Consider the following 23,179-nt stretch of genomic DNA (forward strand, 5'->3'; position numbering starts at 1 on the left):
GTGGCTAAGGCAGGAGGATTGCTTGAGCCCAGGAGTTTAAGCCACCCTGAGGTACACAGGGAGAGCCCCTCCATCCCTAAGAACAAAACCAACAAATACTGGTTTCCTGTTGTGTGAGTCAGGATGGTGATACAAGGTATACTGAACAGTCTGTCCTAGGCGGTCCTTTCTGCCTCAGGCTCTTGGGGGCTGGACATCTGAAAGTCAAATCTTGCCCTTGAACCTGAATATCCAGAGAAGTTGGCACTGGGAACCATGGCGCTTGCCCTTGGGGACAGTGCACACTGCAGCCTATAACGCAGGTTCTTTGGTGTATTTTACTCTCTCCACACTATCTCATGTTTGTAGGATGGGATTGGTGTCACTTAGGGGAGCAGGCCCTGGACACATCCAAGAAGTGTTTATTGAGCACCTGGTGGATATACCAGGATGTGTATTAGGTACTAGGAATAGAAGGAAGAGAAAGTGTCTATTCCCTAGAATTTTTAATTTGATTGTGTTAAGTTACTGATATGACTCATGCTTGTAACTTGGCCCTGCGGGATTCGTAACATGTCATCAAACCCTGAATTGGTTGCCAACTCACTGCACAGCCCTAGACTGTTATCTGAAGAAGTCTCAACAAATGGGGCTCATAATACAGAGTGCATTTAGTGTGTGTACAATGCCTGGTTCATTTTAATAGCTGGAAAGCCACACTTCCCCCTCCCCGCCTCAGGCCAGGGTCACCTAGCAGCTCCTGCCTGCTGCTGCCAGGACAGTTTCCTCAGAATATCGACAACATGGAGGAGAAGGCTGTGCTCTCGGGTTGTAGAAGGCTGTGCTCTCGGGTTGTAGAGGCTGTGCTCTCGGGTTGTAGAAGGCTGTGCTCTCAGGTTGTAGAAGGCTGCCCTCTTTACTGATTCAGTGTTCTGCATTGAATCTCTGACACTAAAAGACACCAAGGGAATTGGCAACAGCTGGGCTGGGATCCCAGTTTTCTGGGACAACTGTATGCTTTGTGCCTTCCCCAACCCCACCCATTCTTAGGAGCCAGCAGCTATAGACAGGGACTTAACTTGGGCCACACACGTCAGTGGTGTCACTCTTCAGACTTCTTAGCAGGGCCATCAAGGCCTTTGGTGCCCTTGCCCCATCACTGTGCTTCCCCCAGGCTGGTATGCTATGCCCTCCCCGTGCCCTCAGCATAGCTCAGACTTCCCCAAGTGGTCCGGGAAGGGGCCTGCTCTTCTGCTCTGTCCCTGGTTAACTCTTAGTTACCATTCCATCTGCTTACAACTCACTGCCTACAGGAAGTCTCCCAGCACCGCCTTTCCTTGTAGAAGGTTAGGCTAGCCAGACCTTTGCAATAGCACACTCACCCAGTCCTGAGGTGGCCTCATCCCCTGGGCAGCTGTTAGAGGAAGGGCCTGGCCTTTTGCCTCACAGCTGAGTCCCCAGCCTGGCACAAAGCTCAGTGTCTGGTCCATCTTACATGCATTCTAATTATATGAATTTGAAATTGAATTCCATGAAAACGTGTAAGCAGAATTTGAAATGTCTGTTCTCACCATAGGGAAGAGCATGATTCCAAAGCTGCAATGTGGGGATTAGTGATGGCCCATGGGGAGCTGAGGAGGGTAGTGCACGACTGTTATCCCAGCACTTAGGAGGTGGAGGCAAGAGGATCAGAAGTTGGGACTAGAGCAGTGGCTCAGCAGTTAAGACACTGGCTGCTCTTGCAGAGGACCTGGGTTCGGTTTCCAGTACCCACATGGCAGCTAACAACTGTCTGTAACTCCAGTTCTGGGGGATCAGATGTTTTCTTATATACATGCAGGCAAAGCCCTCATACACATAAAATAAAAATAAATAAAAAAAAGAAGTTCAAGGTCATCCTTGGCTATACAAGTTTGATACTAGGCTGGACTGCATGAGATCTTGTCTCAAAAAAAAATTGTCCCCCATTTGGAATTCCAGTCCTTGCCTTTCTAGCCTTATCTTTATCTGGAGGCATGATCTGCTCTTTAACTTTGTTGTCGCATGGTGGCGCCATACCAACTAAACAGAGACAGACACATCTGTTCTCTGATTGGTTATCCTGTCCACACAATGCCTGTCTGGATTTTGGTGACTTTTGTGTTGCTATTTTTAAATTCACTGTTATAATTTAAACACAGTGTGTCATCTACCCTTTTGTTAGAAGGTAGCATAGAACCAGGGTTGAAGAACTTGCCTCAAAGCTGGTAACTCGTGTGGTGTGTGACACAGGGTGATGGGGCATGATATTCCTGATCAAAGCCCAGCAGTGGTTCAGTCAGGCCGAGCTGTCAGTTTTTGAGTGACCTCTTTTCAGAGTCTTAGGGCACATAGGGAGAAGGCAGAAAGCAACTACAATAGGCCAAGGTGGCCGAGGGCCTTACGTGCCGAGGGACCCTCTGCCTCCCGTTGTATGTTTGTTCTTACTGGGGGATTAGTCCCACCATGTATCCAGTGGCTACCCTGCAGGCCCAGCCTTCACATCACATCTGCAGAGTGAGGATGACCCATGAATAGAGATGCGGCTGCTGACCCTGTCTGACCTGCCTTTCCCTTTTCCCATGTCCCCCTCTCTAATCCCGCTGCCTCTGTGGTTAACAGGCAGTCTCTTGGCTTATATCTGTCCCTCTCAGGTGTTCTTACGGTCCTCCATGTAAATAGTTTTGTTACTATAATGACCTACCTGAGGGTGATACTTTCTAAAGAAAAGAATTCTGTATGTGTATATATATATACATATATATATATTTATTATTATTATTATTATTTTGTCTTTTTGAGTCAGGGTCTCCCTGTAGCTCCAAGTGGCCGGAACTCACTGTGTAGACCAGGCTGGCCTTGAACTCACAGAGATCCATCTGCTTCTGCCTCTCGAGTGCTGGGATTAAAGGCGTGCGCCACCATGCCCAGCTTAAATTATTTTTATTGTTATTTTATGTGTATGTGTGTATTGCCTTCATGTATGCAAGTGCTCCTTGCATACATGTCGTGCAGTGCCTACAGAGGCCAGAAGAAGAGTGTAGGATTCCCCTGGATCTGGAGTTACAGATGGTTGTTAGCCACCATGTGAGTGCTGAGAATCAAACCATCCTCCCAAGTGCTAGGATTAAAGGCATGCGCCATCGGCCTTATTATTTTTATGCTATGTGTGCATTGCCTGTATGTAAGTGCACCCATGTTGTGCAATGCCCATAGAGGTTAGAAGAGGGTGTCAGATCTCCTGGAACTGGAGTTACAGATGGTCAAGGGCTGCCATGTGAGTGCTGCGAATTGAACCTGGGTTCTCTGCAAGAGCAGCCAATTCTCCCAACTGTTGTGCCATCTCTCTAGGCCCCCCAAAACAAAATTTTTAAAGGAAGCCTTAACAAATACCAAAAGATAGAAATAATCTTTTATCTCATCACATATTAGTGAAATAAAACTAGAAATCAATAGCAAGAGAAATTGCACAAATACATGGAGACTGAGCAATATACATGCTTAATGACCAGTGGGATATTAAATACGTCAGAGAGGATATTTAAAAGTTCCTAGGTGTCACAAAATTTCCCAGAATCAAATGAAAATGAAAACCTAGCTTACCAGAGCTTCTGAAGTACAGCTAATAAATTACTAAGAGGAAATTTTATAAGTGCTTATATTAAAAAGTCAGAGCTGGGTGTGGTGGTATATGCCTTTATCAGTCCTCTGTAAGAGTAGTCAGTGCTCTTAACCACTGAGCCATCTCTCCAGCCCCTAAAGAGAAGAATTTTATTTGGCTCACAGAGGTTTATGGCATGGTGCTAGCTCTTGGTGAATGGCCTCATGTGAGAGGGAGAGAGACCTGGTGTGCAGCTACTTGGGAGGATGAGGCAAGAGAGTCACAGGTTCAGTCTGCCTGGGCTCCAGAATGAGTGTAAATCTAGACTGATAACTTGGTAAGACCATGTCTCAAAGTAAAGAGTAAAAGAGGGCTGGGGAAGGCTGGGGATATGGCTCCGTTGGTGGAGTGCTGGCCTGGTTTGTACTTAGTCCTGGGTTCCATCTCTAGCGCCACATGCACCAGGCATGGTGGTGCTTGCCTGTAATCCAGCACTCAGGAGACAGAGGCAGGAAGATCAGGAGTTCAGAGTTATCCTTGACTATATAGTGAATGTGAAGCCAGCCTGGGCTGGAGACAGTGTCTTAATGAAAGGGGTGGAGCTGGGGAAGTCACTCAGTAGCACAGGGCTTGCCCAGTATGCATGAAGTCCTGGTTTGTTCCTCAGGACCACAGAAGAAAAAAAATTCTTACACAGGGTTAAGACAGGAAGTCAGAGCTCACGAAGGGGACACTCTTACTACTTCCCCTCAGACCCTGCCTCTTAAGGTTCCCACCACCGCTCACCATCATGACAGCCGACCAAACTCCTAACCACAGCACCCACTTAAGTACCAGGTTCCTCAGGCAGACAGGCCACAGACCTACAGGCTCATTTCAGTGCCTCTCACCAAGCCACTTTTAAGTCATTCCCGGATGACTAGTGAAGATTCTAGAATCTGTACCAAGAACGCCACCTGAATTGAGGAAGCCTTAAGAAGCTGGGGACAGCCTGGCTTTGCTGGTTTGGTGGCCTCTGCGGGAACAGCAGTTAGGCAAAACACCAAACCAAGTAATAGCAACTTCCTGGTTCCCTGGGTGTTACTGGAGGGAACAAAAATAGCCAGCAGTTTCTGAGCTTCAGCTGTGTGGTGAGGGCCTGTGGGTGTTGGGGTTATAACTACAAGGGTGCTAGAACCATCTCTGTTCCTGCACGTGGTCCCCAGCTCCCTTCCACACACCCAGCCATGCAGACCCACCTGCTGCCCAGCTTGGGAGGCAGAGGCAGGTGGAACTCTGTGAGCTCAAGGTCAGCCTGGTCTATATACTAGTTCCAGACTAGCTGGGGCTACAGGGAGACCCTGTCTCAAAAAGGCATAAATAAATAAATATATATATATATAATTAAATAGTGCCCTTTTCAATATTAGAGTTAACACTAGATAGATAAGATACAAACATTCTAGTAGATCTCTTCAGTTGTACCCCACACATTACTAATGGTCACAGACCTACAGGCTCATTTCAGTGCCTCTCACCAAGCCACTTTTAAGTCATTCCCGGATGACTAGTGAAGATTCTAGAATCTGTACCAAGAACGCCACCTGAATTGAGGAAGCCTTAAGAAGCTGGGGACAGCCTGGCTTTGCTGGTTTGGTGGCCTCTGCGGGAACAGCAGTTAGGCAAAACACCAAACCAAGTAATAGCAACTTCCTGGTTCCCTGGGTGTTACTGGAGGGAACAAAAATAGCCAGCAGTTTCTGAGCTTCAGCTGTGTGGTGAGGGCCTGTGGGTGTTGGGGTTATAACTACAAGGGTGCTAGAACCATCTCTGTTCCTGCACGTGGTCCCCAGCTCCCTTCCACACACCCAGCCATGCAGACCCACCTGCTGCCCGGCCTGGGCCGTCTTTCCCAGCAGGACTGTCCTCCCCTGTACATCTCAGCCTGAATCACGGTTACCTTCTGAGTCCTTACCCACTTCCCTGAGAACCCTCTAGACCTCTACTGCTCTACCTTCTGCCTCTCCTTTTTTGTTTTGCTTTTGTTTTTATGGTCCTGGAGATGAAACCCAGGGCTATACACATGCTAGGCACATGCTCTGCCACTGAACTACACTTCCAGCCCTTTGCTTCTTGTTTTAAACCGATGCCTTGTACATAGGACGCCTTCTTTCCCCTCAGGAGCTTGGCTGCCAGAGATCTTTTCCCAAGAGGCCTCCTGCATCATCACCACCACCACCACTTCCTAAGCTGAACTGTGTGGGACTCTAGCCTTACCCTGACCCCTCTGTTTTCTAAGCATGTCATGGCTGTTGGAGAGTGTGGGGAAAAGATGGAAAATATGACAGCTTAGAAGAAAGATCCCCAGCACTTAACGAGCTGATGCTGTTGTCTTCTTTTCCCTTCCCTTGGGACCCCAGCACACAGGCACAGTCTGCTGTTCTCAACAAATGTCCTTCCTCACACCCTTCACCTCCATCTCCATGGTCCTGACATCTCTAGTTCAACTTGCCTCATAATGTCCCTTTGAAGGGACTTGCACCTACCGGCCCCTTCCCAAAGCTGACAATCAACTTTCAGCTCCCACTACTCAGGGGTCTTTATAGAGAGCCTTGGGCTGCACCTGAATGTTTCTTTAGGAAATTACTAGTGTAGAAGGTATAAACATTGGCACACATTTTGTTACCTGTGACTTGATGTCTTGATTTGGTGTGTGTGTGTGCGCGCACGCGCGCGTGCAAGCGTACTCATGGAGGTCAGAGGACACTTGAGGGAATCAGTTCTCTCCTGTACCATGTGGGTATTGGGAACTGAACTCAGGTTGTCAGGCTTGGCGGCAAGCCTTTACCTACTAAGCCTTCTTGCTGGCCCCTATTTGGTATATTTTAGATGCCTTCTCTGGGAGTCCATAAAATGATACGGGGTGGCCCAAGAAGTATGTACGTCTGATCCTCTTGTCACAGGCCTGTAATTCTAGCTGTTTTAGAGGCCGAGGCAGGAGGATCAAAAGTTCAAGGCCAGTCTGGACTACAGAGCAAATTCAAGGCCAGCTTGTGCAACTTAGTGAGATCTTGTCTCAACATAAAACTCTAAAGAGGCCTGGTGATATAGCTCAGTGGTAGAGTGCTTTACCTAACATATATGAGTTTTCCAGAACTGCCAAAAAGAAGAAAAAAAGTCAAATGATAAAGTAGAACAAAAAAAGAGTTGAAATGTGATGAGATTAAGTTTGTAGCTCAGAAAGTTCCTCCCCTGAGGCCTACCTGCTCACTAGAGGCAGAGCACATGTCAGCCTTGTGCTTACAGCTCCTGAGAAATGATAAATCCTTTTTAAGATTCACATTGTCAGGGACTGGAGAGATGGCCCAGTGGTTAAGGACATGTACTGCTCTTGCAGATCACCTGTAACTCCAGCTCTGGGGAATCCAGTGCCCTTTCCTGGCCTCTGTGGGTAACTGCAGTCATGTGCACATACCCCCACATAGTCACACACACACACACATGCACACGCACACACACACACACGCACTGAAAATAATAATAAATCTTGTGTTGGATATAGTTACACATATCTTTAATATTAGCCCCAGGGAGGCAGAGGCAGGCAGATCTCTGCGAATTCGAGGCTGGCCTGGTCTACATAGTGAGTTCCAGACCAGCCAGGGCTTCATAGTAAGACTATATTTTAAAAAATTAATATGAAATAAAATAATCTAAAAAAAGAAAAAAGATCCACAGTGTCTGGTGGTATTCGGTGCTTGGTGTTTGTAAGACAGAAGTCAGGGATACTGACCCCAGTGAGATGTCTCTGTCCTTTATTATCTTAGTGGGTTACTGTGTGAAATAGTAATTTCAAACTGTAATTTTTTTGCCTGTGCTGGGGCTCAAACCTAGGGCCTCTGTTGGATGGTGTAGCCTCTCAATGACCAGCAGCAGATGGATATCTTTTTCTCTAGTTTCCCCCTCCCCTGCTGACCACAAACTGTTTGAACCCTAAGACTCTCTGGAAGAAGGGAGGAGCAGAGGGAGACAGTCACCCTTTCCACCCAATCAATCAACCTTAGCTGCATGAGAGGGAGGGACTAAGGAGAGACACCTGGGAAGCGAGAGAGGAGGAGAGTGCTTTGCCATCTTGGGGTGGGGGGTGGCGGTGGCCACAGATCTGGAAGGCTTAGCCCAACATGTAAGGAAAAAAGCCCAAGGCTACCTGTGTCTTTGTAAGTACCCCTCATCGTCATCATAGGCTCTGTTACTAAGCCCAACTAAATATCCTGTAGATTGGAGGAACTAACCTGTAGTTTGGAGGAATAATTTCTCAGTTGGTCATAAGGACAGTGGGAGGAGGGACTGTCTCTGGGCCTGAAAGCTGAAAGCACGCGGGCCTCCCAGCAGTAATTTTTAGTACAGCCTCACACATGCCATTCCATTGAGCTACATTCCATCTGGCGTGTGCGTGTGCGTGCGTGCATGTGTGTGTGTGTGTGTGTGTGTGTGTGTGTGTGTGTGATAAATTACTCATGTAAAATTTATCATCATCTGGGCCTGGAGAGATGGCCCAGCTGTTAAGATCACTGACTGCTCTTGCAGAGGACCTGGGTTTGATTCCCAGCACCCACATGGTGGCTATGAACCATCCTTAACTCCAGTTCCAGGGGAATCTGACACTCTTCTCTGACCTCCGCAGCATTGCATGACACGAGTGCACTCATATACCTGCAGGCAATATACTCATACACATAAAATAAAAATAATAAATTATAAAAAAATTACCATCATCTTAATTATTTTAAGGATACAATTCAGTGAGTTTAATACATTTATACTATTTTTAAAGAATATTTTATGTGTATGAGTGTATTACCTGAATGTGTATAAGTGCACCCATGTTGTCCCTGAAACTGGAGTTATGGATGGTTGTTAGCTGCCATGTGGGTGCTGGGAACCAAACCCAAGTTCTCTGCAAGAGCAGCCAGTGCTCTTGACCACTGAGCCATCCCTCCAGCCCCAATACATTCATACCGTTATCTAACAAACATCACTATTTATTTCTAGATTTTTTTGTTTTTTTGAGACAGGATCTCATGTAGCGCAGGCTGGCCTCAAACTCGCTGTGTAGCTTGAGAATGACCTACAATTTCTGATCTGTCTTGCCTCCACCTCCCAAGTGTTGGGGTGCAGTTAAGCACCTCCACACCAACTTCCAAGCTTCAGTTTCCTTTCAGCACTGGCAGAGTTGACCAGAGAAGCCTTTGGGTCTAGATCTTTTCTTCTTTAAGAGAAACACTGTTGTGTGTTGCAGTGACATGGGGTATTTTTGCTTCCTTGCAGAACAGAAAGACTATGGCTTTGAGGTAACCCATACTTCCTCTAAAGGAAGGACCTTCAGTAGTGACTCTGAGCCGGATGCTGTCCCGTTCCAGAACGACCTGAGGACCTTTGACCAGCTGGATGCAGTATCAAGTTTACCCACTCCCAGTGACATCCTTGTGTCCTATTCTACCTTCCCAGGTGAGCTCATCCAGGTGTCCTTCCCATCTACCCCGAAGACAGCCTCTATGGCCCCGACTGATCTATTTCCCCTCTCCAAGCTCCTTCCCAGGCCGAGGCTGGCAGGGCTCCTGGAGTACAGACTGGGAACAGTAATTGTAGCTTGCAGTTGTCAGGAAAAATAAACAAGGGAGGATGCTGGTGGATCCCTGGCATAGTGCCACAGAGAAGGGATCAAGCACTTCTTCCATCCTCACTCAAGTCACCTGACTTATCAGAACCTTGCTTTTCTTGCTGAGAAAATGGGAGCCACAGCCAGAGTGAGGAGGTACAAGAGTTGGTCCTGAGTGTGAAGAGGAACAGGCGCAGCAGGGAACCGTAGGGACAGGATGGCAGTTTGCACGTAGTGGGCATGGCTGTGTGGCAGAGCTCAGACTATCTCTTCCTGCAGGCTTTGTCTCTTGGAGGGACAAGAAGAGCGGCTCCTGGTATATCGAGACCTTGGACAGAGTCCTTGAGCAGTGGGCTGACTCTGAAGACCTACAGTCCCTCCTGCTCAGGGTGAGCACCCCCTTTCCTCCTGAGACAGGAGAGGCTGTGGAGGGGCCAGGGGTAGACCAGGCAGCAGGCCTAAGCCAAAGACAGGCTGGTAGGGCCCTGACTGTGTTGGAGCCTTGGCTTAATGTGAGAGGCAGGGAGTGCTTTGCTTTTCAAATGAAGAATGTGACTGTTTGCAAAGTGTGTCCCTTGCCTCCTTGGAGACCCTCAGGCAGATACCTGGTCTCCAGCTGACAGGGTGGTCTTAAATGCCAGGTAGATGGTTCAGTGGCCAGGCCAGAGTATGGTGCCCTCAAGTGGCTGTAGATAGGCATTTCCATGGTACAATCTCTCCCCTGGCTTTTTTGTTTTGTTTTTGTTTTAGATAGGGTCTCATGTATCTCAGTCTGGCCTGGAACTTGCTATATAGCAGAGGATGGCCTTGAACTTCTGATCTACCTCCTGAGCGAGTGAGTGAGTGAGTGAGTGAGTGAGTATGTATATGTGTCTGTTAGGGTGCCCTGTCACTGCACCCACACCCCGCAAGTGCACAACTTGGGGCTAGAGGAATTATTCCTGTTCCTAAGGAAGACTCTGGCCTGAGCATTGCTAAGCAGAGCTCAGGAGAGGAGAGGGGAGTGTGGCCCCTTCCCTCCAGTGTTAGGCAAGTGACTCAGAGGCCACTGGGGTCCTGTAGGGGCAGGGGACAGCTAGGGCCAAATAGTACATGGTACCCCTGATCCTGCCCACTTCTGACCTCCTTTGCCACAAACCTTTCAGTCTGTTTGGAACTTCGTGAGTTTTTGCATTGGGAATTTTGAATTTTGTCTTTTTTTAATTTGTAGCTGGGGCGTTGTCCTGTACCCTACCCCAGCAGGTTGTAGGTAGAGCTGCCTTTAGGTGCCCCTTCAGTCGACCCTCCCCTCTAACCCCTTCCAGTCCTTGCTCCAGTCAAGGGCACTGAACTCACACCCCTCCCTGTGGCTCTGTTTTGCAGGTCGCTAATGCTGTTTCTGAGAAGGGGATTTACAAACAAATTCCTGGCTGCTTTAACTTTCTCCGGAAAAAACTTTTTTTTAAAACTTCATGAAGCCAGGGGCCACTCACTGCCTCATTGATCTCCGCCAGCCCTTCCTGCTCCAGGCCTGGAGTGGTTGAGGCCAGGACTGCCCTACAAAGCAAGGAGTTTGTAGCCCAAGCAGGCTGCTCTTTCTCATCCATGACAGACAGGCTACCAGCAGCTTCTAGGCTGGAGAGAGATGTAGAACGGCAGGAGAGGAACAGAGTGCTGTGGATGCTGCCTGGCCTCTTCAGCTGTAGCTAAGGACTCTGGCCTCTGACCCCCAGGTTCTCTCTAAAACAGGGCTTCTCCACCTCCCCACTGCTGATGTGTGGGGCTAGATAACCTGTGAAGCTGTCCTGTGTGTTGTAGAGTATCTTGAGCCATTCTTGGCCTCTACCCACCAGGAGTGCCCCTCCCAAGTTGTGCCAACCAGAAATGTCTTCAGATATTGTCACATGTGCCCAGGGGGACATAATGGCCCCACTTGAGAACCATCTCTCCACAGGAGTTTGTGGTTTCAGACAAGCCACATCTCTCCCAGACTCACGAGCTTAGCCGGCCGAGTCTGAACACCTGAATCTGAGAGTCTTCAAAGTTTCTAGAACGTTCATTTATTCTTAAAAAAATAAATCTTAGGGAAATATTGACCTTATTAGCCTAGTCTCTCCTACCCCCACCTCACTTAGCTCCAGCCCTTTATTCTTCCCTAGGAAGGAGACTTGCTTTTCTTCTGTGTCTCCCCCTGCCTTATTAGATACCCACCCCAGGCCAGGATGTGACTGGGATGGGAACCAGGAGTCTGAGAGGTCAAGTTTCTTTTCAAAAGGATCACCATTTCCTGTTAGTAGAGATTCATGGACAGAGCTTGGCTCTTCTGAGTCCCAACCTCGGCCTCCCAGTATCTTCCTTATTGAGTGAACCTCGCCCCCAGATGGCAGTGACTGTGCTGGGCCACAGTGAACTGGTGGCCTTTCCCCAAAGGCCCTGTCCCTGAGGTCTATAAAGCTGTCCTGAATTATTTTCTTTTTTCTAGTTTCAGTATTGTTTTCTCCTTTATGAATCCATTTGAGCTTAGATGATAGAGATGTGAAGTCTTGGCTGGTTTTGAGACAGGTTTTGACTTTAGCCCAGGCTGGCCTGGAACTCTCCATCCTGCCGCCTCCTGAGTGCTGAGATTACAGCTGTGCACCACTTCTTCAGGTTACCCCCCCGCTTCTTGTTTTGGGGGCACTGGAGGTTAGGGTGTTTTGTTAGTAAGACTCACACCAAGATTTGATTCATAAGCCAGGCATGGTGGCACACGCCTTTAATCCCAGCACTTGGGAGGCAGAGGCAGACCGATCTCTGTGAGTTCGAGGCCAGCCTGGTCTACATAGTGAGTTCCAGAGCAGCTGGGGCTACAGGGAGACCCTGTCTCAAAAAGACCAAAAAAGAAAAAGCCACCAAAATCAGATTTGATTTGAGTCATATATTCACTTTACTATTTTTTTTCTGTGACATTTCCAAGGTACCACTTCCAGGGAGGTGTTCTTGGTTAGTTATTTGCTATCACCTGCGGGACACAAAGGGGAAGATGAGCAGGTTAACTCTCAGAGCCACATTGGGCCCGTGCATCTTTGTCTTCCTCACCAACACATAGCTTTTACATACTGAGTTCTGATGATGCATTAGGAGAAAAAGGGTCTTCCTGTAATGAGGCTTCTTAGCCTAGAGTCCTTTTTGGGTTTCAGGCTAGGAGGCCTGTGAGCCTCTAAAAATGACATGCCAAATGTACACATGGGTGTGGCTCTCGATGCAATTTGATTTTCCAAACTGCTGTTTGAGGCTCTGGTCATAGTGAACCAAGAGGAAGTCTTTTGCTTTCAAAGGTCAGTTAGCAGAATCAAAAACTTTTTTGGGGTGTGTTTGATTTTGGTGCTGGAGGTCTCACACACTAAGCACATGCTCTGCCACTCAGCTTTTCCAGCCCCTAAGCATTTTTTTTTTTCTTCTTGAGACAGGATCTCACATAGCCCAGCCTCAAAGTCACTACATAGCCAAGAAGAATGACCTTGAATTCTTGATTCTTCTGCCTTTACTTCCTGAGCACTGAGACTAAAGGCCTGTGCCAAGCCTGGCTTTTTTTTTTTTTTTTCTCCTATGCACATAAAGCCCAGAAGAGCACACAGTTACTTCTCAATGTTGATTACCTCTGCAGAGTAGAAATGGATATATAAAAGAGGGAATCTTCTACTTTTTTACTTGCTACACTCCTCTATTCTTTTAAAATATTTTTATAAAGAAATGTCTTCCTTTCTGAACAAAACAATAAAGCTGTGATCGCTGAAGGCTGATGGGCTGGCATGTAGCTGTTATTCAGTAGGCATTTGTAAGGACAGGTGCCTTGGGCCTCCTGTTGTGTGTGTGTGTGTGTGTGTGTGTGTGCGCGCACGCGCATGTGCGTGCGCCCCCTCATCCTCCTGTGTCGTCCCCCCCCTTCCTGTTTGTGCCTTTTGTTGGCAGCTGACTGGTCTTTGCTCCTCACCTAGGTTTGTCTGGGCAAGTGCTCCCAGGCACCCTCGGGCTGCAGCTGTTTGGGACTCAAGGCTGCAAGCACACACCATGTGTCCCTAGGCTGGGAACATGCCAGGTTCCCATAGTTCTCTGCAGCTGCTGGGGTGGCCCCTCCAAGGACAGCTGGCTCCCCACCTTTCCCACTCCTGGAGCCTATTCACTAGCATTCTGCTCCACTGGCTGCTCTCCCAAGAACCCAAGGCCTCTGCCCAGCTGCCAAGCAAGGTTTGCTTTCCCTGTTGGTCTCCCACACTCCCACCCCAGCCATCTGTCCTGCTGTGTCTGCCTGTGTCTCTGGCTGGGAACAGCAGGTGCTGCAGCAGCAAGTAGGGACAGTTGCCCCTGGCTTCTGCTTTGAATCCTGAAGGTTCTGCCAGGCTTAGCTGCACTATGACTAATGTGGCAGCTGGGACCACAAAAGAGGGTCCTAGGATTTGGCTGAGAAAAAGCCATAAGCATCCTTCCATCCAATCATTGAGACGCCCCTGAAATGTTGGCTATACCTCTAAGCCGGGCTCGGATTTCCCTCAGCCAAAATTTAATCATGGTTTTCTTCAGGTCACAGTCAAACCAAATGGAAAAATCAAACCACATATACCCAAACTAATCCCTCTCTCTTGATTTTCCATTTTCTTCTAACAAGCTTACTTAAACAAAAGCCCGCTATTTCTCTGTGTGTCTACGTGTGTGTGCCATAGCAAAAGTGTGTAAGTCGGAAGACAATTTGTCAGGAGACAGTTCTTACCTACCATGTGGAATGTGGACCATGGGGACTGAACTCAGGTCAGCAGGCTTTGGCAGCATGTGCCTTTACCCACTGATCCATTTAGCCAGCCCTAACAAACTTTCTTGGAGTCTCTGTGGCTGAGAACAGTTCAGACAGTGAATGTGCAGCTGGTGAGTGTGAGTGAGCAAACTCACCTGCCTCCCTCCTGTGGCCACGTGCTTGTGACTGGGGTTACTTGGTTTTATAACAGTCTAGTTCAGTCTAAAGTTCCTTGCAAATTGAACTGGAGATAACAAAACGATGCCAGCTTCCCCTTTTTTTTGTGGGCTGTGCCACAAATACTAGCCCCGCTGCCTCTGGATCTACCTGCTGAGGGGTCTGGACCCAGTTCAAGTCCCATTTTACAGAAGAGCAAACCTAGTAGGTGACTGAGTACATAATGGGGTAGATTAAAACGTATCCTGTGGACACAGAGCCCTGTTGCGTGCCTGCATCCAACTCCAGACTCCATACCATCTTCACCCAGTGGCCCCTTGATTTGTTCCCCCTGCTTCCTACGACTGTTGCCTGGTCCATGGATGCTCCTCAATGGCGGAACCAGTGATTTTTCTTTTTAAATGTTTATGGGACAGGGTCTCACGAACCCCCAGCCTGGTCTTGAACTTCATGTATATCCAAGAATGACCTTGAATTGATCCTTCCACCTCTACCTCCTGAGTGCGAGGACTACAGGTGAGCTCTCCCACATCCAGTTTATGCAATGATGGAGATTGAACCCAGGACTTTATGCATGCCAGGCAAGCACTCTACCAACTGAGCCACATTTCCATCCTCCACCATTGGTTATTTTAAAAATGGTTATTTTTGCTGGGTGTGCTTTTTTTTTTGAGAAAGGTTTTCCTGGCTGGCCTGGAACTTGTTATGTAGAGCAGGCTGGCCTTGAACTCACAGAGATCTGCTTACTTCTGCACCCCAAGTGCTGGGGTTAAAGATGTTTGCCACCATATCTGGCTCCCAAGTTATTCTTTTAATAAATACTTAATGGTTATTATAGTTAAAAAAAAAAGAGCGTATAGGAGATAACTCTACGGACAGACACATAGTCACAGAAAGGTAAACTCAGTCCTATTTGCCTGGAAGAGGTACAACAGAAAACTGAGTAGTCCTTTGTCCCAGGATAAAGTTAGGTACAGTTGATTATTCTACAGAATAGCTTTGGCGGGGGCTCTTCAGGGTAACTATCTTCTAATAATTAAAGCTCTAAGGGTTTCAAGCCATTGATAAATATGACCACTGATGGCATTGGAGGGTGGCCTGGGCCTATATACCTTTAAGCAGAAATGAGGTATATCACTCTTCCCGGGAGCCCCCCCTCCAGTTCCTGAGGGGCATCTTTGGGTTCATATTGCTTCAACATGCTTACCATCTGTGTTTTTTAATCTACTTTACCCACAGAGACATTGGGGACCCATGGGGGTGCACAGCAGGTGTTGCCTAGGCCTGTAGCCTCCTCCAGGTGACCCCTGCCTACTTGGAGGTTTTAGATCCCAGGACCGTGTGGCCCTAGAGGCCCAGTGAGCAGGGCAGGCCCCATGGGTTGTGTGGGCTCAGGGCCGGTGGTTCTTACCTTGTTGATCCAGTCAATGTAGTTAGAGACCCGGGTGAAGACGGAAGGCTTTCGGGGGTAGTTGCAGCCGAGACTGGAGCCAAAGCTGACGATGCCATGCACCTGCCACTGGCCACTAGATGACTGGCAGTTCAGTGGCCCACCAGAGTCTCCCTGAGGAAGCCAGAGTTGGGGGCGGGGCGGTGAAGGTAGGCAGGGGGCTGCACGGTGGGACCTGGTTCTTAGGATGTTCATATTGTTCTGCAGGGTCCCTGTGTCCCTCTGAGGCCAGGCTTGTGGTCAGAGGTGGTACCACCTTACCTACAAGACGTAACATTTTGCCCCCCCCCGCCACCGCCCCCTGAGAGTCTCAGTGTGTGGCTAAAGCAGTTCTCCTGTTTTAGCCTCCCTAGCACTGGGATCACAGGTGTGTGTCCTGCTGGGTTTGCTTGCTGTTTTATTTTTTTAAGACAAGATCTTTCCATGTAGTCCAGGCTAGCCTCGAATTTACAGCAGTCCTCCTGCCTCAGCCTCCCCAGTGCTGGGATTACAACACCACCATGCCTTGCCTACATTTCCTCTTCATGTGGGGCCCAGGCTGCAGCTGTGCACTTAACATGCCTTATCCCCTTTCATCCTCCTGAAAGCCATGAGGTTTCCAAGGTCCAGCAGAGAAAGCTGAGACTTGTTGGAGTAGGGGGTTGGGGGGTGGATCAGGCAGTGAGTGAGAAGCAGACATGGCAGCCCAATTAAGCTACTCCTTCCCCTGTGACAAGAGACTTTCCGGGGGGGGGCAGGGGTCAGGGCACAGGGGATCTGAGGGTCTTGGGAAGCCCCTCCAATGTCCCCACTTCTCTGTACAGTCTACCTCATAGCAATTCCTTTGGAGTTAGACACTCTCCAGGAAGATTTCCCTAGTAGCTACCCTGAGGGGCCCAAAAGGCCATTAATGGGATTAAGTCAAGTAAGTTAGAAGTCACCTTAGAAAAGTGGGATGACAGTGGTGAGAGACCTGGATGAGACTCAAGGAAAGACTTCCCAGCAGTGAGGCAGAGAGGACACTAAAAACACTTAAAACACTCTTTTCCTGTTTTGTGGGAGACAGGGCCACCAGATTGTGGATACTCACATTGCAGCTGGAGGTCACTCCGTCACCGCCCGCGCAGACCATGTTGTTCTTTACGGAGGTGCCCCACCAGCTGGGGCTGGAGCACGTGGCAAAGTCCACAACCAGCAGCTTGCCCTGCTGCAGAATGTCAGGACTGGCCCCATTGGCTGAATGAGCAGAAAGAAAGTGTTAGAGGGCAAGAGACTCCAGAGTAAAAAAGAAGCAGTGGGGTGGGGGCAAGAGGGGGGACGCAGTTGGTTAGGTGCTTGTTATGAAAACAGGACTTGAGTTCAGATATCCAGCACCCATATGAAAAGCTGGGTGTGGCTTGCCTGTAATTGCACTGTGGGTAAATGGAGACAGGATGCAGGAGGGTGTCTGGCGCTTGCTGGCCATGTATACCAGACACACACACACACACACACACACACACACACACACACACACACGAAGCAATCATCGTGGAATCTTCTGTCCCACTTCTTTTTCTGGTCCATGTCACTTTCCTCCACTCACAGGATGGCAATGAGGGCAACCATGTTTGTCTGTACTGTGTCCTCAGTTGATTGGTCAGTATAATGGTCATTGGTGATTGGTTGAAGTGTGAGTAAGCACCTGATGCAAGTTAAGCCAATGAGCTCTGAGCACCTTCCCCTGGGATTTTTTTTTTTTTTTTTTTTTTTTTTGGGTAGCCACAGAGAGCTCCTAGCCAGAGAGCTGTAGGCAGTGTCTGCCATTTTCTTTAATGCAGATACTGAGGAGGGTCAATCTGAAGTCGGCTTTTTTGTTTCTTACAGGCTTCCAGCTCCTAGTTCTGGCTTGTTCCTCACTTGACTGTGTGTCTGCCCTTTGGTTGAGATTTACTTAGCGCAAACATCCCCCTCCCTTTAAAAATATTGTATTTATTATTTTTATTTTATGTGTATGAGTGTATTGCCTGCATGTACGTAAATGCACCCATGTCGTACAGTGCCCACAGAGGTCAGAAGAGGGTGTCAGATTCCCTGAACTGGAGTTATGGATGGTTATTAGCTACCATGTGGGTGCTGGGAACCAAACCCGGGTCCTCTGCAAGAGCACCCAGTGCTCTTAACCGCTAAGCCATCTCTCTAGTCCCCCCCCCCCCTGTAAACTCCCCCTTTTTGCTGAACTAGCTCCATGGGTTTCTGTCAGTTAACTATGACAGGGAGGTCTTCTTGCTGGGAAGAAATATTCTGTGGTGAAGGCAGTTTTCCTAATGGCTCCAGTGACACTGAACATCGCCCCTATTATTTCCACTGCCAATGGATGGCAAGGATAAAGTTTGAGATTCTTTGTGTGTGTGCATATGGAGGCCAGAGGTCAACCTCAAATATCCTTCCTTGAGTGCCATAAACCTTGATTTTGGAGACAGGCCTATCATTAGCCTGGAGATTTAGGCTAGGTGGCTAGTGAACCCCAGGGCTCTGCCTGTCTCTACTTCCTCAGAGCAGGGATTACAAGGTACACACAACTGGCTTTTTTACGTGGGTTCTGGGGATGGAACTCAGGTCCTCACGTTGCAAGGCAAGTGCTTTACCAACTGAGCCACACCCCCCAACCCTCGGTATCATTCTTTGCTCAGGCTTTCCAAACAAGCCAGTCTTCACAGTAATATTTACTCCTGTTTGACAGAAGGGACACCGAAGCCTGGAGATGGAATGATCTTGCCCAAGACTACTTTAATTAGCATACAATTACCATTTGGTTAACATTTTGTAAGGCACAGAGCATTTTCTCACATCTTTAATCTCCATCAACAGACTTTTGCACTTCACAAATGAGGCAACTGAGGTTTTAATGTGCCTTTCCCAAGGTTCCCTAGTGACTAGCAGAGCTGGGACTAAAGGCCAAGCATGTGGCCCCTCTCGTTGCCTTCATCATCTCAGAGGAAATACATTCTGCCCCAGTGTTTTATGGGTAAACAAACAGGTGGTTGTGCCCGTATCTGAAGAGCACGCGCTACCTCCCTGCCTCTCCCTCAGTGGTCTTTTTTTTTTTTTTTTTTTTTTTTTTTTTTTTTCTTTTTTTTTTTTTTAATGGTAGCCATTGCCAACAGCCCTCTGGCTGGGGGTCTCTTCTCCATCCCAAATTCCTATTGGCTTAGCTTGAGTCATGTGCTCAAGCCAAAAACCAACACCAGTGACTAGAACACTAATCAAATGTGAGGACACAGTGTAGACAAACATGACCAGCTTTAAGAAGGGGAAGGAGGGTGGGATGAAGACCCTGGGGACTTCATGGAGCTCCCAAAGCCTGAAGTCACAGAAAACATGTTACAGCCCTCTTGGTATCACAGTGATGGGGACAGTTGGCACACAGCAGCTGCTATGCACTTCAATTAGGAGTCTTAAGTGCCTCTATGGACTGTCTCCTGTTTTACACCTTGCCAAGGTGCTGTTCTCACCCTATTTTACAGAGGAGAGCAGTCATAGAGGGGCTCAGTTAATGTGCTAAAGTGGGAGAGCTGAGACTTGAACCCAGGCACACTTACTAATCCCTGCTAGGTTGCCCCTCCCAGAGAGCCAAACACCCTGGGGACAGGGGTGACACCACCTCTCTTCCCTGCCGGGCTTAGGGGTCCCCAGCTTGCACTTACTCTGCAGTCGGCCCCAGCCTGTAACATAGCAGGGGTAGTTGTTGGGTAGAATAGTGCCGGCAGGTGGGAGGGAAGCTGTCTGGATCTTGCTGGACAGGGTCACCGAGCTGGCCAGTTTGAGCAGGGCAATGTCGTTCCTGAATCAGGAAAGAACAGGGATCTTGGTGATTTCTACCCCTGTCTTTTCCCCTGTACATTACCCCAGGCTGTCCCTGCAGGCAGGGTAGCAGGACACCCTCACTGTCTTTGCTTCTCCCTACAGAAGGGGCAGAGGAGGGGGAGGGTCAACCCTTCGGTGTGTGTCCCCGAGCCCACCCCTGAAAGCACCAGACAGGACACCACCTACCCGTTGGAGAGCTGGTTAGAGTTCCATTTCTCATGTACCACAGATTTGGAGACCTGGATAGTCACTGAGCCGGACTCTTCGGTGGAGAGTCTGTGACGTCCCAGTACCACGCGGTAGGTCTTGGAACTGCTGTGAGGGGCCAGATGAGAAGTCAGCAACCTTTTCTCTCTTGCCTCCTGAGGGCACTGACACCCCAGTGTAGACTGTGGGAGATGAGCCTGAGACAGTGAGAGCTGGGGGGCCACTAGTGAGGCCTGGGCATTGGTGTTTCCTGGAGGCAATCACTCAGTTGTAACATAAACAGTATAACAGTAACTACACCTATATAATAATTATAATGATCCTATGCTAATTATAAGCCATAATGTATAATAAAAGTTATGGTAATAGAAACAACATTATTATGGAAAGAGGAGTCATGTGCCCTCTGAGAGATTTTATTTTTTAATTAAAAATTTTAATTGATTTTTGTTTTATGCGTATGAATGTTTTGCCTGCATGCATGTCAATGTACCACGTGGTGCAATGCTCATGAAAGCCAGAAGAGGGCATCGAATCCCCTGGAACTGGAGTTACAGGCCCCTATATGGGTACTGGGAACCGAACGTGGGTCCTCTGACCTGAAACTAACCAACACTGAATCATGGATGGACTCACGCCCACATCTCAGCCAGGCAAGTAGCTGTTTACAAGGCTTCTTTACAGAGTATGGTCCAGGCCACTTGGGCCTTCACTGATGGTTAAACAGGGGGCGACCAGGGAAAGGTGGTCAGTTACCTGATGCAGTGGGCAGCTGTCACAACCCAGTTTTTGGCCACGAGGGAGCCTCCACAGATGTGGGACCATATTCCGAGGGACTTAGATTGCAAGGAGACCTGGGAGGAAGCAGAGACATGTCGGTGGAAGGAGCTCTTCAGTGGCCTGGGAGGTGAGCAAGGTCTTTGCCTCTGGTCCCATGTTTAGGGGATACCCAAACCTCAATCATCAAGATAAAAGTTTTGTGTTTTTTTTGAGACAAGGTCTCATGTAGCCTGGGCTAGCCTCAGTCTCACTATATAGCTAACGGTGACCTAGAAGTCCTAATCTTCCTGCCTTCACCTCTCAAGTGTTGGGATTATAGGTATGTGTCGCTATACTCAGAAAAGAAAAACATTTGAATGCTTTATAAAATGTATTTAAAAAAATCAAAATTATAGCTGGGCATGGTTGGTGCAGGCCTTTAATCCCAGCACTTGGGAGGCAGAGGCAGGCAGATCTCTGTGAGTTCAAGGCCAATCTGGTCTACATAATTCCAGGTCAGCTGGGGCAACAGAGACCCTGTCTCAAAAAAGACCAAAAAAAAAAAAAAAAAAAAAACGAAACCAAAAACACAAAAGCTAGGTATGATGCCAGTCCTTGGGAGGTAGAGACAGAAGATCAGAGACTCAAGGCTAGTCTTGGCTATATTGCAAATTCCAGGCTGGCGGTGGTTTACATGAGACCTTGTCCCAAAGCAACAACAAGAAATTAACAAAATTTATGATAAGCAAAACAGCACAAACTTCAACAGTCTGGGCATGTAATCCCAGCACTCATGAGGATATAGGAAGATGGGGAGTTCCAGGACAACCTGGGCTACACAGTGAGTTCAAGGCCAGCCTAAGATACAACAGACCCTGCCCCCACAGGTACTGAAAGGCGACTGTTCTCCGGATTGAACACCTGAGTGAGCAAACGAATCACCAGGGGAAGGGGCTGATCCCCCTGTAGATTTTGTCAGCCCTTCTAGGTTTTCCCTGAGGACTAAATCCATTCATAGGAGTACAGGATGATCAAGTGGGGGCTGGAGAGATGGCTCAGTGGTTCAGAGCACTCACTGGCTGCTCTTGCAGAGGACCTGGGTTCGGTTCCTAGCACCCACATGGTGGCTAACAACTGTCTGTAGCTCCAGTACTAGGGGATCCGACGCCCTCTTTTGACCTCCACAGGTGTTGCAGAACATGGGTGCACTTATACACATGCAGGCAAAACATTCATACACATAAAATAAAAATAAATTAAATAAATAAACCTAAAAACAGAATGATCAAGTAGCACATGATCCTCATGGCCCTCAACAAAGTCTTCTGTGTGTGTGTGTGTGTGTGTGTGTGTGTGTGTGTGTGATAAAAATTTTTTCTGTTTATGTGTGATAGCTTAGTAGGTATGGGCTGGAACCTTAGGGCCCAGCGACTGGCATCCCTTCAAGGGGTCCCACACTCTTCCCCTTCCTTTGTTTCTCCTCCTGTTTTTCAAGGCCCTCAATGGCAAGCAGAGATCAGGGAGGTAACAGTTCTGTGTGCACTCCTGTCCTGACTAACTGCCAGAGCGACTATCTCTGTGGGCAGTTGCCCACTTCTCTCTGAACATTATCGTTTCTAATTAGCAGCTAGAATTTCTCCTTTGCTTGGCATTAAAGGTCAGATGAATTGGCTTTTCACAATGTTTTAAATCAGCCAAGCATGGTGGTATATACCGTAATCCCAACCCTTGGGAAGCGGAAGTTGGGGGATCTTAAGTTAGAGGCCTACCTGGCAAGTTCCTGTCTCAAAAACAAACAAAAATGGGGTTGGAGAAATGGCTCAGCACTTATGAGCACTGGCTGCTCTTCCAGAGGACTGGGGTTGGGTTCCCAGCACCCACATGGTATCTAACAACCACCTGAAACAACAGTTCCAAGGGATCTGACACCCCCTTCTGGCCTCTGTGTGCACTGAACACAAGTGGTGCACTCACATACATGCAGGCACTCCTACACATAAAATAAAAATAAGTGAATTAAAACCACAACAAAAACACTGCCAAGCAGGATGGGGGTAGAGTTTAGTGGTAGAGGACTTGCTTAGTGTGGGCAAGGCTCGGGATTCAATCCTTAGTATTGAAAAAAAAATGGTTTAAAATAGACAAAATGAGGCCTGGCAAGGTAAGTCAGCAGGCAACAGCACCTGCTGCCGAGCCCGATGCCCTGAGTTCAGTCCCCAGGACCCACAGGTGGAAGGCGAGAACCAACTCCCTCAAGTTGTCCCCTGACCTCCACACACATGTTGTGTGTCTCCCTAAATAAGTCAGTGTTATAAAATAGACAAACTGAGGAAGAAAGATACCTGAACGAATCTAAAATAAAATGAGACCTCTTTATAGTGAGGAACTTTTTTCTATGTAATAGATGCTATCCATGGGCAGAAAGGTCAGGACTTGAACCAAATTCGATTTTTGTCTTTCCAAAGCATCCTGTAGGCCAGGTTGGCCTCAGATTCACTATATAGCCAAGGTCGATCTTGAACTCCTGATCTTCCTGCCTTCATGTCTCCAGTGCTGTACTACAGATATGCACCACCACGTCTGATTTTATACAGTGCTTTGGATCAAATCCATGGCTTCCCACATGCTAGGCAAGCACTCTACCAATTCAGCTATATACCCAACCCCTGAACCAAATTTGAATCTTTGCTTTTTCCCGGCTTAGCTGGGTGACTTTGGACTGATACATAATCACTCAGAGTTCCAGTTCCATTATCAAAACAAAGGGGAGGGCTCTCA

At 48.1% G+C, this 23,179-nt stretch overlaps 2 protein-coding genes across 2 annotated transcripts in view; one reads left to right on the forward strand and one right to left on the reverse strand.

Annotated features, from left to right (window-relative positions):
• Positions 1 to 12,997, forward strand: part of Casp9 (caspase 9) — a 28,232-nt gene extending 15,235 nt beyond the window's left edge. Inside the window, exons 8-10 of the mRNA XM_008822668.3 lie at positions 8,906 to 9,085; positions 9,516 to 9,625; positions 10,599 to 12,997. Of these exons, the coding sequence (XP_008820890.1) occupies positions 8,906 to 9,085; positions 9,516 to 9,625; positions 10,599 to 10,691 (383 nt within the window). The 3' untranslated portion in view covers positions 10,692 to 12,997. The remainder of the gene's footprint in view (positions 1 to 8,905; positions 9,086 to 9,515; positions 9,626 to 10,598) is intronic.
• LOC103725345 (chymotrypsin-like elastase family member 2A) overlaps positions 633 to 23,179 on the reverse strand; it is a 24,805-nt gene continuing 2,258 nt past the window's right edge. The window contains exons 3-8 of the mRNA XM_029558416.1: positions 20,399 to 20,496; positions 19,622 to 19,750; positions 19,276 to 19,412; positions 16,680 to 16,825; positions 15,572 to 15,724; positions 633 to 930 (exon numbers count right to left, since the gene is read on the reverse strand). Of these exons, the coding sequence (XP_029414276.1) occupies positions 904 to 930; positions 15,572 to 15,724; positions 16,680 to 16,825; positions 19,276 to 19,412; positions 19,622 to 19,750; positions 20,399 to 20,496 (690 nt within the window). The 3' untranslated portion in view covers positions 633 to 903. The remainder of the gene's footprint in view (positions 931 to 15,571; positions 15,725 to 16,679; positions 16,826 to 19,275; positions 19,413 to 19,621; positions 19,751 to 20,398; positions 20,497 to 23,179) is intronic.

The sequence above is a fragment of the Nannospalax galili genome, unplaced genomic scaffold (assembly GCF_000622305.1).
Source record: "Nannospalax galili isolate Female #2095 unplaced genomic scaffold, S.galili_v1.0 scaffold548, whole genome shotgun sequence".
NCBI classification, from domain to species: Eukaryota; Metazoa; Chordata; class Mammalia; order Rodentia; family Spalacidae; genus Nannospalax; species Nannospalax galili.